The 16,938-nt window shown below is 35.2% G+C and overlaps 1 protein-coding gene across 15 annotated transcripts in view; it reads left to right on the forward strand.

The window, feature by feature from the left end:
* The window catches only part of DDHD1 (DDHD domain containing 1), a 118,243-nt gene that overhangs the window by 42,254 nt on the left and 59,051 nt on the right, over positions 1 to 16,938 (forward strand). For 11 of the 15 annotated variants that reach the window (XR_014260764.1, XR_014260765.1, XM_082450355.1 and 8 more), the window contains exons 2-3: positions 9,667 to 9,840; positions 10,482 to 10,502. Coding sequence is in view for 13 of the 15 variants with exons in the window: in XM_082450355.1 (XP_082306481.1) it covers positions 9,667 to 9,840; positions 10,482 to 10,502 (195 nt within the window). In the remaining 2 variants the exon portion in view is untranslated. Of the gene's footprint in view, positions 1 to 9,666; positions 9,841 to 10,481; positions 10,503 to 16,938 lie in introns of those variants that run through there. The other 4 variants (XM_082450360.1, XM_082450363.1, XM_082450365.1 and 1 more) reach the window with 2 other exon arrangements.

Consider the following 16,938-nt stretch of genomic DNA (forward strand, 5'->3'; position numbering starts at 1 on the left):
CTGCATCTATTGAGATGATCATATGGTTTTTCTCCTTCAATTTGTTAATATGATGTATCACATTGATTGATTTGCGTATATTGAAGAATCCTTGCATTCCTGGGATGAACCCCACTTGATCATGGTGTATGATCCTTTTAATGTGCTGTTGGATTCTGTTTGCTAGTATTTTGTTGAGGATTTTTGCATCTATGTTCATCAGTGATATTGGCCTGTAGTTTTCTTTCTTTGTGACATCTTTGTCTGGTTTTGGTATCAGGGTGATGGTGGCCTCGTAGAATGAGTTTGGGAGTGTTCCTCCCTCTGCAATATTTTGGAAGAGTTTGAGAAGGATAGGTGTTAGCTCTTCTCTAAATGTTTGATAGAATTCACCTGTGAAGCCATCTGGTCCTGGGCTTTTGTTTGTTGGAAGGTTTTTAATCACAGTTTCAATTTCAGTGCTTGTGATTGGTCTGTTCATATTTTCTATTTCTTCCTGGTTCAGTCTCGGCAGTTTGTGCATTTCTAAGAATCTGTCCATTTCTTCCAGGTTGTCCATTTTATTGGCATAGAGTTGCTTGTAGTAATCTCTCATGATCTTTTGTATCTCTGCAGTGTCAGTGGTTACTTCTCCTTTTTCATTTCTAATTCTATTGATCTGAGTCTTCTCCCTTTTTCTCTTGATGAGTCTGGCTAATGGTTTATCAATTTTGTTTATCTTCTCAAAGAACCAGCTTTTAGTTTCATTGATTTTTGCTATTGTTTCCTTCATTTCTTTTTCATTTATTTCTGACCTGATCTTTATAATTTCTTTCCTTCTGCTGGCTTTGGGGTTTTTTTGTTCTTCTTTCTCTAATTGCTTTAGGTGCAAGGTTAGGTTGTTTATTCGAGATGTTTCCTGTTTCTTGAGGTAGGCTTGTATTGCTATAAGCTTCCCTCTTAGCACTGCTTTTGCTGCGTCCCATAGGTTTTGGGTCGTCGTAAGTACTAGTCTTTATATTAAGTTTAAATTGACTTTCAATGAGTGTTTTATAAATGAAACGTAATTCTTTATTAATCTAGTTCCAGCATATTAATTTGATCCATTAGCCCTTTGAAAAATTTGTCTCTGGTCCCTGTCTACATACTCTGTTGTATAACAGATGTATCCAGATCTTTCCATTCCATAACTACAAAGTGAGGTGGCATTTTAAATATATATCTGTGCAAGTCCCTATCAGCATGAGATTCTGTTGCATATGATTTTTAAAAGCCAGAATAACAGTGGCTTTAAACACAAAAGGGTCTATTTCTCTGTACCTAAAGGAAATATGGATGTCTGGAGTTCAGGGCTATGTGACAGCTCCACTGTAATCAGGGACAGAGGCTCCTTCTGTTATTCAGCTTTCCATTCTTTGTAAGTGACTTGATCTAAGAGAGTTTCAGGAGCTCAAGACATAGGTAGCAGAAAAGAAAGAGGGGAAGGTCAAAGAGCTGTACCACCAGTAATTTCTGCTGTATCCTATTACCCAGATTCAATCACATGACCAAACCTAGCTGCCCAAGGAGACCAGAAATAGTCTTTTTACTGAACATATTACTGCTCTGAATAAATTGGTATTCTGCTATAAGGAATAGGGGGAGGATAGATATAGGACGGGCATCTAGCAGTTTCTTCCAAAATATGTGATCTTTATTTTTGCTGAATGTATTAGGATTCTCCTGAGAATAACAGAGATTATAAGGAATTGGCTCATGCAGATTTAGAGGTTGGCAAGTCCAAAATTTGCAGAGATGTCGCAGTTCAAATCCAAAGGCCAGCCGGCTACTGTTAGAGCCAGGAAGAGCCAGTGTCCCTGTTCAAATCACCGAGCAAGAAGAGCTTAATATTCCAGTTTTGAAGGCTGTTGACAGAATTCCTTCTTATTTGAGGGAGGGTCCGCTTTTTGTTCTATTCAGGCCTTCAACTGATTGGATGAGGCCCACCCACATTATGGAGGGCAGTCTCCTTTCCTCAGTCTATGGATTTAAATGTTAATCTCATCCAGAAACGCCTACACATTGACATGTACACACTGCTATATTTAAAATAAATAACAAGGACCTACTGTATAGCACAGGGAACTGTGCTGAATATTCTGTAATAACCTAAATGGGAAAAGAATTTGAAAAAAGAATAGATACATGTATATGTATAACTGAATCACTTTGCTCTACACCTGAAACTAACACAACACTGCTAACCAAATGTACTCCAATATAAAATAAATATAAACAAATAAATAAATAAAAACAAAAACACCCTCACAGAAACAGCCAGAATGTTTGACCAAGTATCTTGGTACCCTGTGGCTCAGTCAAGTTGATACATAAGATTAACCACTCTGCCTATAAAACTAAAACATGTATATTATCGACATGCCAAACATTATAGATATTTATAATATGGAAACAGAAAGATCCTTATAGTCCCATGTCCCCGAGATATCTGTTAATAATAGCTTAGTGTATTTTTCTCCACTTATTTTCAGTACATATGTATACTTTTATAAAACAGGATTATACTATTTATACATATATATGCACATGCACAAATATATATACATGTAGTATTATGATTTAATTTTTTCATTTTTATTTTAGACATTATTCCATGTCTTCTGAGCATTATTTCACTATGGATTATTATCCATTCATTCATATTTTGATTTATTTAATGAATATTTTTAACACCTACTGTGTGCCAAGCATCATTTACATAGTCAATCATCTGTTAGTAGAAATATAGGTCATTTTGTTTGTTTGTTCTTATTTGTTTTCTATTGTAAAATGAGATAAACATCTTTGTACTGTATCTTTAGGCATTTTTGCAAGAGCTCCTATAAAGTGTATTTCTAGAATTGATCTGTAAAAGATAGAAGTGTTTTTGGGTTTTAAAAGGTACTGCTAGGCCAGAGTTTCTCAGCCTCAGCACAGTTGACATTTTGGGCCAGACAATTCATTGTTGGCTGGGAGGGGTGATGTGGGGTGGGGGGAGCTGTCTTGTGCACTGTAGGATGTTTAGCAACATCCCTGGCCTAGATGCCGGCAGCACCACCACCCCAAACCCTGATGAGTGAGGGATGAATCTGAGGGTGACTTAGGAGATAAAATGAAGAGTCCTCAGTGTGTGTCCAGCTATAGTTGTAAGACACATGTAAGGAGGAGACATCTTGGATGACTCCCAGATTTCTGTCTTGGGTGACCAGCTAAATACTGTCAGCACACCACTTGCCATGATAGGGAATACAGATGGAATAACAGGTTTGTGTTCTGTTTTGTTTGTTCCAGGAACCTAATGTGTTCCATGGCTATTTGTGATTCTGGTAACTATTGATCTTTCTACTAGGAGATGTTTAGTTGGCAGTTGAATGTTTGGATGTAGAGTTCAAGACAGAGGCCTGAACCAAAATGATGTAGTACTTGACCGCATACTGCTGGAATTTAAAGCTTAGGTGTAAAGCTCCCGAGACATCTATCCAGAGGATACATGCTTAGATTTATTGGGCTGGCCAAAAAGTGCCTTCGGTTTTTAAGTTAAAGACACATTTTAAATTTTCACCAAGAAATTTATTGAAGAACATATTCACCCTTTTCTTCCACTGCCTTCTGCCATTTTTCAGGCAACTACATAAGTCCATCTTCCCCAAATTTTTATCTTTTTGAGAAAAAAACGATTCCAAGGTGCCTTTTATAGTCTTCCAGGGAATTGAAATTTTTTCCATTAAGAGAATTTTTTTTTTTTTAATTTTTAAAATTTTATTTATTTCTGGCTGCATTGGGTCTTCGTTGCTGTGCCTGGGCTCCCTCTAGTTGCGGCAAGCAGGGGGCCACTCTTCGTTGCGGTGCACGGGCCTCTCACTGCGGTGGCCTCTCCCGTTGCGGAGCACGGGCTCCAGGTGCGCAGGCTTCAGCAGTTGTGGCACGCGGGCTCAGTAGTTGTGGCGCACGGGCTGAGCCGCTCCACAGTATGTGGGATCCTCCCAGACCAGGGCTCGAACCCGTTTCCCCCGCATTGGCAGGCGGATTCCTAACCACCGCACCACCAAGGAAGCCCAAGAGAATTTTGTAAAGACCTAAATAAATGGAAATCCGGAGGTGCAATATCTCGTGAATACAGCGGATGAATTGGAACTTCCCAACCAAGCTGTAACAGTTTTTGCCTGGTCATCAAAGAAACATGCGGTCTTGCATTATCTTGATGGAAGATTATGCGTTTTCTGTTGACTAATTCTGGATGCTTTTCGTCAAGTGCTGCTTTCAGTTGGTCTAATTGGGACAGTACTTGTTGGAATTAATCGTTTGGTTTTCCGGAAGGAGCTCATAATAGAGGACTCCCTTGCAATCCCACCATATACACAACATCACCTTCTTTGGATGCAGACTGGCCTTTGGTGTGGTGCATGGTGGTTCATTTCGCTTGCCCCATGATCTATTCCATTCCACATTATTGTATAGTATCCACTTTTCATCGCCTGTCACAATTTGTTTGTAAAATGGAACGTTTTCATTACGTTTACGTAGAGAATTGCATGCAGAAATACAGTCAAGAAGGTTTCTTTTTTTGCTTAACTTACGTGGAACCCAAACATCAAAGTGATTAACATAACCAAGCTGGTGCAAATGATTTTCAGCGCTTGATTTGGATATTTTGAGTATGTCAGCTGTCTCCCGCGTGGTATAACGTTGATTGTTCTCAATTAATGCCTCAATTTGATCGCTATCAACTTAAACTGAGCTACCCGACTGTGAAGCATTGTCCATCGAGAAATCTCCAGCACAAAACTTCTCAAACCACTTTTGACACGTTCGATCAGTCACAGCACCTTCTCCATAGGTTGCACAAATCTTTTTTTGCATTTCAGTTGCGTTTTTACCTTTCTTGAAATAATAAAGCATAATATGCTGAAAATGTTGCTTTGTTTGGTCTTCAATATTAAAATAGCTACACAAAAATTCACCAGTTTTGGTAAGTTTTTTTAAATGCACGCTGATATGACAGCTGTCACATACAATCTAACAAAATTGTTTTGAATGAAGTTAAAGACAACTAAGTGCTACTAGAGTCATCGTATGAAAAAAACCGAATGAACTTTTTGGCCAACCCAATATTAGGCTCAAGAGAGGAAAAGATTTGAGAGTGTAGATGTGTGCTAAAACTTGTTTTACTCTTTTTAACTCTGCTTTTTACTTCCATGGTTTTTATGGGGAGGCATGCTTGGCTCTGGTTTGTAAGTTCTGTAATAGCCTGGCAATGTAAAATTTCCCAAATTGTTTATTTAAAAATTACAGACACAACTAACTAGCCTGTATTTCTTGGGGAGAGAGATAAAAAGGGACCTTTTCCTGTTTGAGAATGTAGGTTGCATTGTGTGGTAGAAAGAGTTTGAACTTTGGAGTCAACTTTGGTTGGAATCTTGGTTCTCATAATACTTGTTTGCCTCTAGGCAAATTATTTAGGTTCACTAAAAGTCATTTTACTCATTTGTAAAACTGGGGAAGTCATAGCTATCTTTAAGATTACTGTTAAGGTTAAATGAGATGAGCTTTTGGATGTGGAGGATAATGGCAGCTGTCCAAATCTAAATCTCTCCACACATTCTCCCCAAAAGCCACATACACATAAACCATACATAGCTGACACCTATAGCATTACTATGAGAGAGACAGTACCACAAATTTTAAATTACTTGTAAGTAAAGGAACTGCAAATTACAGTAGCTCTTGTTACTGCTATAAATCTCTGAATCTGGAGACTGGGGCAGGGAGAGGCTTAAGAGACAGTGAAAAAAGAGAGGAGATTAGAGGTTAAAATGAAGCACAAAAGCACCCTCAGAAAGAAAATGTTCTCCACACAGCTGGCAAAATACGAACACAGGCTTGGGACTTGGTAATTCATAGCACTAACTGTAAGGATGGTGTGTGAAAGTGAGAGGGACCAGAAGTAGTAGCATCGGAGAAACATTGCTGGTGGGAGAGGAGAAAGAGAAAGGATACTGCCCCTTGGAGCCATGGCAATAAGAGGAAAGAAGTAAGGAGAAAATGAAGGGTCCTGGAGAAATGAAAGAAGAACAAGGCACACCAATCCAGTCTTCACTCACCACTACCACCACTGCCACCACCATAACATCCATCCGTTAAAGGAGCTGCTCTTAATAATCTGCAGCAGCAGACACTCTGGAACTAAGAAATCCATCCATAAAATGCTCATGAGCAGAAATAAATCAAATACCATACAAAGCTACTCTAAGAGGAATACAGAAAATGTGAGATCAGTACATTTCCACTGATTATAGTTCTTCCGCCAAAAGCAAACACAAAACAAAGAGAAACTATATTGTAGCACTCCAACCAAATATTCTCAAACAAACTTAGGGACATATTAATAGGGGCATTGATGAAAGGAATGTTGATGTAAGGGGCACTGATGAAAGGAAGAAAAACAACCAAAAGAATGAAAATGAGATGCAGAAAGAAGTAAAAAGCTTCATAGAGAAAGTGGTTGAAATGCAATACAAGCAAAGGAAGACCCAGCATACTTATAATTGGAGTCTCTGAAGAAGAAATCAGTGGAACAGAACTAATCCAAGGAAACTTTTGAGAAATAAGAGGAAAACTGAAAACTACAAATTAAAAGGACCCACCTTGGCAAATTGATTCAGAACAATGAACTCTGAGTCATAAACTGTTAGAATTTAAAGACTAGTAAAACTGTTAGATTTTAAAGGCAAATTTTTTTCTGGGCCTCCTGGTGGGGGAAAAAAAAATCACATTACTAGTTAAAAAAATTAGGCTTACATCAGACTTCTCTAGAATGATATACAAAGGAAGGCTACAGTAGAGCATTTTTTAAAACTCAAGGAAACAAAGTTCAAGCTAGCCAACCTGTCCTTCAAGTATCAAGGCTATAGATAAGCAGTTTTGAACATGAAAGAATTTAGGAAATCCTTAGTGAGAATTTAATATATTGTAGATCCAAGACTAAAACAGTGGTGGGGACATGGGTGTAACTGTTATATGTAAGTGGGTAGAGAGAGAAAGGGAAAAATAGAATAAGATCATTCTCTATTATATAAGTAATAAGTGGGAATTTTGGATACCACTTAAAATGGACAGACCAGGTAATAAAAGTTTAAATAAACAAAAAAGAGACTTAGGACACTGTAAAATACATTCATACTCACACACGCATGTGTGAAGGTAATCCCTAGAACCAAAAATGCAAATATTCATAAATACCAAAAGTTTTTTTGAAAAGCAAAATCATCAACTAGAGAGAGTAAGTAAAATCATCAACTAGGAGAGTAAGAATAATAAAAAACAGTAATTATAGAAAAAGAGAGTTCAAACATATCAGTTATATCAATAAGCATAAATGGGCTTAACTCACGTATTAAAAGAAAAAGATTTTAAATGGCTTCATAAAGCAAAACCCAATTCTGTGCTGTATACAAGGGACACATCTAAAACAGAGAGAAAGGTTAAAAATAAAAGGATGTACAAAAACATCACAGGCAAATGGAAGCAATAAGAAAGCAGGGGTTGTAATCTTGATAGACACAGTAGAATCTAGCACACACGCGAAAAATCACCAAACACAACAGAGTGTACTTTATAATGTTAAAATCCAAAATTCTCAACGAATTTATATTTTTGATATCTATCCACCAAATAACACAGCAAACACCTGACTATAGCAGAATTGCTATAGCAGAATAAAGGATAATGCAAGAAGAATTAGAAACACATAATAGGAGATTTTGAATACATCACAGTACAAGTCTGGTACAAGATGTTTCAGGATCATCTAGTAAATTTTCTGTTTCAAGCCAGGAATTGGCCATTTCTTTAAGGAAATGATATTTAGAGATCACGATCTTTTTATCAGGAGTGCTCACTTTATACGGGGTTGGTCTTTATTTCTAGGTCTTTTTGGCACACAGAGCTTAGGGTAATTTTTTTTTAATAGAAAATATACATCATTATTTCATGCTGACATTTCTAATTGAAATTTAAAATATAGATTTATTTCTTTGATTTTTATATTTGTATCTCTTTTTACCTGTGCTAAAAATCTTGGTTTCTAATGATATTAATTTATTCTAATGATGAATGAAATTAATATATTCATCTTAATCTACAGTTTCAAATTGGCAGTACCAATATTATTACAATTATAACAGTGTAGCTACTGCAAAAGGTTTAAGATATGTTTGCAGTTCTTTTTGTACATAGGGTATATCCTAATATGTATATACAAATTACTGTGTTGTTTTTTTTTGTTATTTATTTATTTATTTATTTATGGCTGTGTTGGGTCTTCGTTTCTTGTGCGAGGGCTTTCTCTAGTTGTGGCAAGTGGGCGCCACTCTTCATTGCGGTGCGCGGGCCTCTCATTATCGCGGCCTCTCTTGTTGTGGAGCACAGGCTCCAGACGCGCAGGCTTAGTAATTGTGGCTCACGGGCCTAGTTGCTCCGCGGCATGTGGGATCTTCCCAGACCAGGGCTCGAACCCGTGTCCCCTGCATTGGCAGGCAGATTCTCAACCACTGCGCCACCAGGGAAGCCCCAATTACTGTGTTTTGAATCCTCTTGAAATAACTTCTCTATATGTGGATAAACCACCAACTCTGTATAGTAAGGTTCATTTTTTTTTTTTTCATTTTGCTTTTTATTGTTAGGGTTTTGTTGTTTCAATTTTATTTTTGCTTTATGGGTTTTTTTAAAAATTATTTTAAAGGATTCAAGATAACTTAGCTAACAATTGTGGTTTATAAATAGCAAGTAAGGGCTTCCCTGGTGGCGCAGTGGTTGAGAATCTGCCTGCCAATGCAGGGGACACGGGTTCGAGCCCTGGTCTGGGAAGATCCCACATGCCGCGGAGCAACTAAGCCCGTGAGCCACAATTACTGAGCCTGCGCGTCTGAAGCCTGTGCTCCGCAACAAGAGAGGCCACGATAGTGAGAGGCCCGCGCACCGCGATGAAGAGTGGCCCCCGCTTGCCACAACTAGAGAAAGCCCTCGCACAGAAACGAAGACCCAACACAGCCATAAATAAATAAATTAATTAAAAAAAAAATAGCAAGTAAAAGTTTTAGGTTTATGGGACACTGTTTAATAATCAAAGAAATGGTCAGTTTTTCAAAGAAATTTTTTCTCAATTTTTTTTCTGAAATGGATGAGGAATTTACTGTAATTAAAAGTTTCACTTATTCCCATATACTTGCTGGGAGCCCTTGACCTCCAAGGCAGCCCTAAAAAATGTACCACACTATGACAATACACATTATTTCTAAACTACTTGTGGAAATTTATCTCAGTATTTTCTAAGACATTGGAACTATCACTGGAGTCTAGCATGAAGTTTGTCAACCCCTTAGCCTACTAATTTTGGTTACTTGGGGCCTCAGTTACATAAGTAACGCCCCTCTCCCTTTCTAATGCCAAAGTACCTTTTACGTGTAATATTTAATACAAGTAAAATTATATGTTGTAAACAATATTATATACTGTGGCTTGATGTCTGAAATTTGAAACTTTAAATGATTCTGTTGGTTCACGAAAGTCTGTTTTTGCCATAGCAGTAGCAAAATATAAAATTGTAGTTACTATTTCACTTCCTGAGAGGTGGGATCCTAAAATGTGTAATTCTGTGATTTCCCTTTTCAGAGTCCGATAAAATACCAGTAATGCGTGGACAGTGGTTTATTGATGGTACTTGGCAGCCGCTAGAAGAAGAAGAAAGTAATTTAATTGAGCAAGAACATCTTAGCCGTTTTAGAGGTCAGCAGATGCAGGAAAGTTTTGATATTGAAGTGTCAAAACCCATAGATGGAAAAGATGGTAAGACCAGTTAATATATTTAATATGTTTTGTAAACCAAGTAAATTGTTGATAAAGTTGAGTGGTTCCTAAGTTTGCAATAGTAATTCAGAAGTGTTAGAATTTATACAATTTGATTATTTCAAATATTTGATTATTATTTTAGAATTTAAAACTGCTGTAAATTTCTGAACTATTTCCATTTTTATTTTACTTAATATGTGTTTTCACTGACATGACACTAACATGATTTACTGTAAATGTACAAATTGTTATAATGTGCTCTCTGAATTAGTCCTTTTGAGTAGCTTTTTAGTCATCAAAGAAAATTGAACTTATGAAAAATCCCTTGTCATTATATCAAAAGAGCAGTTTTGCTAATATTTTAATGTTGGTTCTTTTCTTGAAGTTTAAAAAAACTTTAATTTCTTTTGTATAAGTCCCTTTTAGGTGTCTCCATATTGATAACCATATCAACTTTTAATTTGAAACAATCTACTCCTTATATTTCCTGATTTGGCATTTGGATACTTTTTCTTTCAATAGTTTAATATACTTATATACTAGCTAAGATTGCCATGTTTCATTATGTGTCTAATCTTGAGTAAAGTTCAAAATGTGTGGTAAAGTTAAAAATACTTCTGTTGTTCCATTTACTGCAGGCAGTGGGATCAACTATTCCGGTGAGTATAACAGTACAGGTAGATTAGAATTTGTGGATTTCTCTAATTTTTTTTTTCCTAAAAGTGTTTCTTCATCCATGCTTGCCTTTATTTGGGAAGTTTCTTGGCAAGACCTACTTAATCTAGTGAATTAAACTATGAATTAAGTGATTTTTTTTCCTTCTCCTTGTAAAAACATCTACCTATAAGCAGAAAAACTCAATATTGATCAAGTAATTCACAGAATGCAGCTTGGAAAAAATGAATTATGTAGTTGGAAGCAATTGATTATATAACATAATCAATTACAAAACAATAAGCTTTAAATTGGCTTTTTTTCCCCCTTATTGTTAATAACATTCCAAGTCTTTTCTCTCTCCTATTCCTTACTCTTTTATCTCTCTCTGAACACACACACACACACACACACACACACACACACACACACACACACACACACACACACACACACGCAGGGAAACTGTATACTTTAGCTTATACCAAGTAAAAATATCTTTTGAAGAAAAAAAAAATATCTTTTGTACCTTTAAAAGTCTGCATAATTGAGGAAAATGGTGGCTTCTAAATAAATTGGTAATTAAATCTAAGAAATGTCTATTATGTGCCAGATACCATATTCTAGGAATTTTAAATATTTCATTTTGCTAATCCCTAGAGTCAACTATGTTCTTATTTCACTGTGAAATTCAAGCTCAAGGTTCTTACATATCAATATATAAAGAACAGTTCAGTATCTATAAAGCAGAGCTGTATCTATATTCCTGCAGATTGCCATAAAGACAATACTCTGGTTAAAGCACAGATAGCAAATTTTGTATATCTCTGATCTTTTATTAGTGACTGAAATATTTTGGAACCTCTCATCACCACTATCAAAATAATCACAAAAGCCTACTTCATAGTATTTGAAAGACTGAACTCTTTTCAAAATTTCATTCCTATTGGGAAAGGCTGAGTTCTGGATTTTTTCCTTTCTATTAATTCTCCTTAAGTCTTGCCTCAAAAATGGCAGTTCACCTTAACAAACCCAGTTTATCCACCCAAATTCTTTACTATTAATGCATGGAAAAAACCCAAGAGCTTGGAGGAGGAAAAGGATGAGTATGAAAAATAAAAATATAAGTATATTGTCCCCTTTCTCATACTGTGTTCAAAGCATTTCTTTTCCACTTGCTAATTCTCCCTGTGGAAGTTAGTCATCAGCTCTGTTTCCTCTCTAGATCCCATCTACTTGGAATCTGAAATGTTAAATGGAGCAGCATACTTCAGTTTTCTTCAAAGTGCCCTAATTTTCTGATCCAGTCACTTAAATAAGTCTGATCAAAGAACATAGTTTATTTGTATGAGTAGATTTTTTCAGTATATCTTTGAGTCTGTGTCAGTTCTTGAGTATCAGTCTGGGAGATTATAGTATTATTTTTTGCTAGCTTTAAAGATACACATTGAGTGGTAAAATTCTAATTAGTAATAACAGAAAATTGTTAAACTGTTAGAACACTTTTGTATTGTAATCTTTCAAAATGATGATCTTTTGAGGTTCATTGGAAGAAAAATTGATTTTTTAAATATACTGTGACATAAAACATCAGCATGTTTTGTTATCAACAAAGATTATAAATTCAATTCAGTATATATACTGTTGTCATGAATTTCCAGCCATTTTATTTGTTATTTAGTATTATGTAAAGCATACATTCATGTGTTAAAATGTGACTTTTGACTTTGAAGACTATGGGAAATTCTGTAGTACATTTGAAAATTATCACAGGTCTTAATGAAAGAACATTTGCTGCCCAAAAAGCTACCGTTGGAAAAATAACTCAAATTTATAATACAAAGATAAGAAGTATTATAATTTTTTGATTATTTTGCTTCTTACCTCCAAGCTTCTGAAATTTCATATTTTATTAATCTGAGGGGGGAAAAATAGCTTTTCCACCTAAATTTTCTCACGTACATAGGATAAAGCCTTGACTCTTCATATTGTTAGAAGATTTTGAATATTCCTTGTGCAGATAGTACTGTGCCAGTTACTTTTGTGAAAGAAACAGACAGGGTTTTGGCCCTCAGGGAGTTTTAAACCTTTGGGGGTGACAAAGCCTGCAGATGAGAAGTTACAAAGAGTAAGTACAAGATAAAGTAGACAGTGCATGTTAAGCATTCTGAAAAGGGATGTACAATAGAGTATTTTTTGTACAATAAATTGTACAATATTTTTTGTACAATAAATTGTACAATATTTTTTGTACAATTGTACAAAATTGTACAAATTGTACAATACAATTATTGTAGAGTGTACAAAGGAGTACAATCCTGTATTTAATAATTTAAAAAAATTTTAAAGTACTATATTCAAGAACTCTTTTTAAGTGCTCTGGGGAATTCCTAAGAAACTTAACAGAGTTCTTGCCTTGAAGGACATAAAATACTAATGAAATAAAATAAAATACTAATTCCTTTTCCTTCTGACCTTATCTATGTCTTGGTTAGGGTAGTTATTGCCACAAATACACTGAATATATTTATTATTCTCTCCTTATTAATTATTCTACTAATCTCAAAGTAAGCATTGAATTAAAAAGATTGATTGGGGCTTCCTTGGTGGCACAGTGGTTGGGAATCCGCCTGCCAATGCAGGGGACATGGGTTTGAGCCCTGGTCCGGGAAGATCCCACATGCCGCGGAGCAACTAAGCCCGTGTGCCACAACTACTGAGCCTGCGCTCTAGAGCCTGTGAGCCACAACTACTGAGCCCATGTGCCACAACTACTGAGCCTGCGCTCTAGAGCCCGTGAGCCACAACTACTGAAGCCTGCGTGCCTAGAGCCCATGCTCCACAGCAAGAGAAGCCACCGCAATGAGAAGCCCGCGCACCGCAACGAAGAGTAGCCTCCGCTCACTGGAACTAGAGAAAGCCGCGTGCAGCAATGAAGACCCAACATAGCCATAAATGAATGAAGGAATGAATGATCGATTGAAGTTTAGCATAACTTTTTTATCATTCAAAGAAAGATAAACCCCCAAAGTATAATCATATTTTGTGATTTAGATTTCATTTTCTCTGAGAGTTAAAATTAAAAATGATTCTCTTCCCACCCCACCTCCTAGGCTAGGAAATGTTTATCTAGCAGCCTAACAAATGAAAGCTAAAAGTTCACTGGGGATGAATCATACAAATAAAATCAGGCCTTCAAATAAGTAATTTTGTAAATACTTAAAAGTACTAGAGTAGTATTTCCCTCATTTTATAATTTATCTATGCAAGCAGTAATCAGTAAAAAAAAAATGGTTGAACTAAATGGGTAGTTCTGCACCTGCTCTGGTCAAAAAATGCATAACCTCAATCCAGTTATGAGAAAACAGACAAACTCAAATTGAGGGACATTCTACAAAGTAACTTACCAGTATTCTTCGGAAGTGTCAAGGTCATAATTAACTAGATGGGGGGAATCCTTTCACAATGTATGTCAAATCAACACAGTATACACTTTCAATGTCTTATAATATTGTCAATTGTACCTCAGTAAAGCTGAAAAAAATTTTTAAGTGTCAAGATCATGAAAGACAAGGAAAGACTGAGGAATTTGTCATAGTTTAGGGGAAACTAAGGAAACATAACAACAAAATACAACATGGTACCCTGGATTGGATCCTAGGACAGAAAAGGACATTAATAGAAAAACTGGAGAAATCAGAATAAAGTCAATATTTTAGTTGATAGTATTATACCAATGTTAATTTCTTCGTTTTGATAATTGTACTATAGTTATGCGAACATTAGGAGAAGCTGGTGAAAGATATATATGATAACTCTCTGTACTATTTTTGCAACATTTCTGTAGGTTGAAAATTATTCCACAATAAAAAGGTGTTTTGTTTTTTCTTAAGGCCAGTAGAGAAATTAAAATAGTAAAAAATATTTAATCAAAAGAAACAACAAAAGGAGAAACAAGAAACACAGATGGAACAAAGAAAATATATGGGAAATGGTAGAACTAAATTCACCCATATCAAAACTATAGTAAATATAAGTGAACTAACACTCCAATTAAAAAACAGAGATCAACAGATTTGCTAGGAATGCAAGATCCAACTGTATGTTGTCTAGTAGAGTCACATTCAATATAAAATCACAGGTAGGCTGAAAGTAAAAACAAAAAAGGACTTTTTACTGTTCAAGCTAATTTGGGGTGCTATGACAGCACAAGTGTTGGTGGATCTCTAACGATTTACAGCATTTAACAATTTGGCATGTAGTGTATATGCTTTACTGTTCAAGCTAATTTGGGGTGCTATGACAGCACAAGTGTTGGTGGATCTCTAACGATTTACAGCATTTAACAATTTGGCATGTAGTGTATATGCTTTACTGTTCAAGCTAATTTGGGGTGCTATGACAGCACAAGTGTTGGTGGATCTCTAACGATATACAGCATTTAACAATTTGGCATGTAGTGTATATGCCTATCCTATTGCTGGATAAGGATATCCCAAACTGTGAATATATCATTTCAGAAGTCTAAAAGGGGGAGGGCCGGGTTGGGGAGAGGGAAGGAGTATTAACCCTTTCTAACCAGCTTTTCTTTTCCTTTCTCTTTGGTGACTAAGAGGATTCCCACCTTCTAGCTTTTAGTTATCAATTTTTATAAATATATTTAATTTAATTTCTCTGAGATCTAAGAAGATTGACAGAAGTTTTCTCATTATAGTTGGTAGGTTTGAGATGTGCAAAACTACTTCCCTTGCAGTTGAGATTATCTAGGTTGCCAGCTTTTATAGAGGGAAAAGTTATAGAGTTATTCTATTCTAGGGAGTAGTATATCATCAGCAACCCCCTTTTTTGATACTCTGCTTTCAGAATTATATAATGAAGAACATTTCTTTAAGAGATGAATTATAGTAAGGAAATTTATTGAAAACACTCTATTTTAGTACTTAAAATCTTTTTCATTGCTTTGTAAGACTTTAATACATAAATGAAAAGTTTTATTAAATGTTAGCATTTAATTAGCATTTTAGTTGCATTTTGTGTTTATGCATACTTCTGCTAACACTATATAAGAATTCTTAACTAAAACTTTATTTTAGTGATCCTTGTTGGAATGATAGTAAACCCTTTTTGTCTCTGCTGTACTTACGGTGGTACTTATCCTTTGCTTTGGGTTGAAAAAAAAGTTAAGCTCTCTGTGCTAGAGGATGTTGTAACAAAGCAAATGATTTTCAGGTGAAAATAAGAATTAAATATGAGAAGAAAGTAAAGAAGCATGTCTATCTAATTTTGTAAAAAAATATGCTTCTGTGATTTTAGTATATTGGGGTGTTTGGCTTTATGTTAATTCTTAAATTAGTATTCCTTTAGGGGAAAAAAGCCTTTCATTTTTGTATCTTGACTAGCTTTTAGAAAGTGTTTATGTAATTTTAAGTGTGATCAGGTGGTCCATGTGTTTCCCACTAGTTCTTTTTTAGTAAATGTGGAATTGTTTCATGTTAGTTTTACTAGTAGACCTATAAAATCTAGGTTTTGTTTGAGCAGTAGTCTCAAGTTTATGCCAAATTTGATCTACTTGGTTATGTTAGCTTTTTCCTAAGGATTTTTTTTGTGTGAAAATGTTTCTTGCAAGTGGTACATCTACTCCTCAGTAACTGACCAGAAGGCACATGAAAGAAGAAACATGTTCAGTGAAGAAAATTACTTTGGTTGTCATTTTCCACCCCTCTATGACAATGAAATGTTTTCATAATCCTAATTTTACAACCCAGTTTTTAATTCTTGTCTATACTTTTTTATAGTCATCTAATTACATACAGTTAAAGTTATTAAGTGCCTCGTAAGCATTTCTCAGTTACCTTTATCACATATATCTTTAAATATACCTTATCTGTATATAACAGCAGGTTTCTTTTTTAACTTCTAGTACTATTCAACGGGAATTAAATATTTTTGTATTTGAGCAGTATTTAACCTTTGAATGTCACATTAATGTAGAAGGGAGTGAGGATGAAAATCAGATGTATTAGAACATAAATTTGAACTAAATCATAAATATTCTGTGATTAACTGAACGGTAAGGAAAATGATTGTAAGATTCAATTCTAAGTGGATTTTAAAATAATTGCTCATTTCAAATGTAAAGAAATTTATTGATATATAACTAGCAATATTTGACAGGGAAAGTTGTTGACTTTAAGGTTATTTACTGATTTACCAAATATCAAGTCTATGTCTGGCTTTACTCTGTTGTCTGCTTTACTCTGTTGTCTGTTTTACACTTACAAGATGTCACAGCATACATTTTTACTAATGACTTTTTTTTGTCATTCTATTGCTAACAAATCTTTCATTATTTTGTTACTAATAAGTCAGTTCAAAGTAGAGCTTTCAACTTAATTTTTTTTGAGAAAAGTTTCATTTTTAAAAGTATTTTAACAACTTGAA

The sequence above is a fragment of the Balaenoptera physalus genome (assembly GCF_965194825.1).
Source record: "Balaenoptera physalus genome assembly, chromosome: 2".
In the NCBI taxonomy this organism is placed as follows: Eukaryota; Metazoa; Chordata; class Mammalia; order Artiodactyla; family Balaenopteridae; genus Balaenoptera; species Balaenoptera physalus.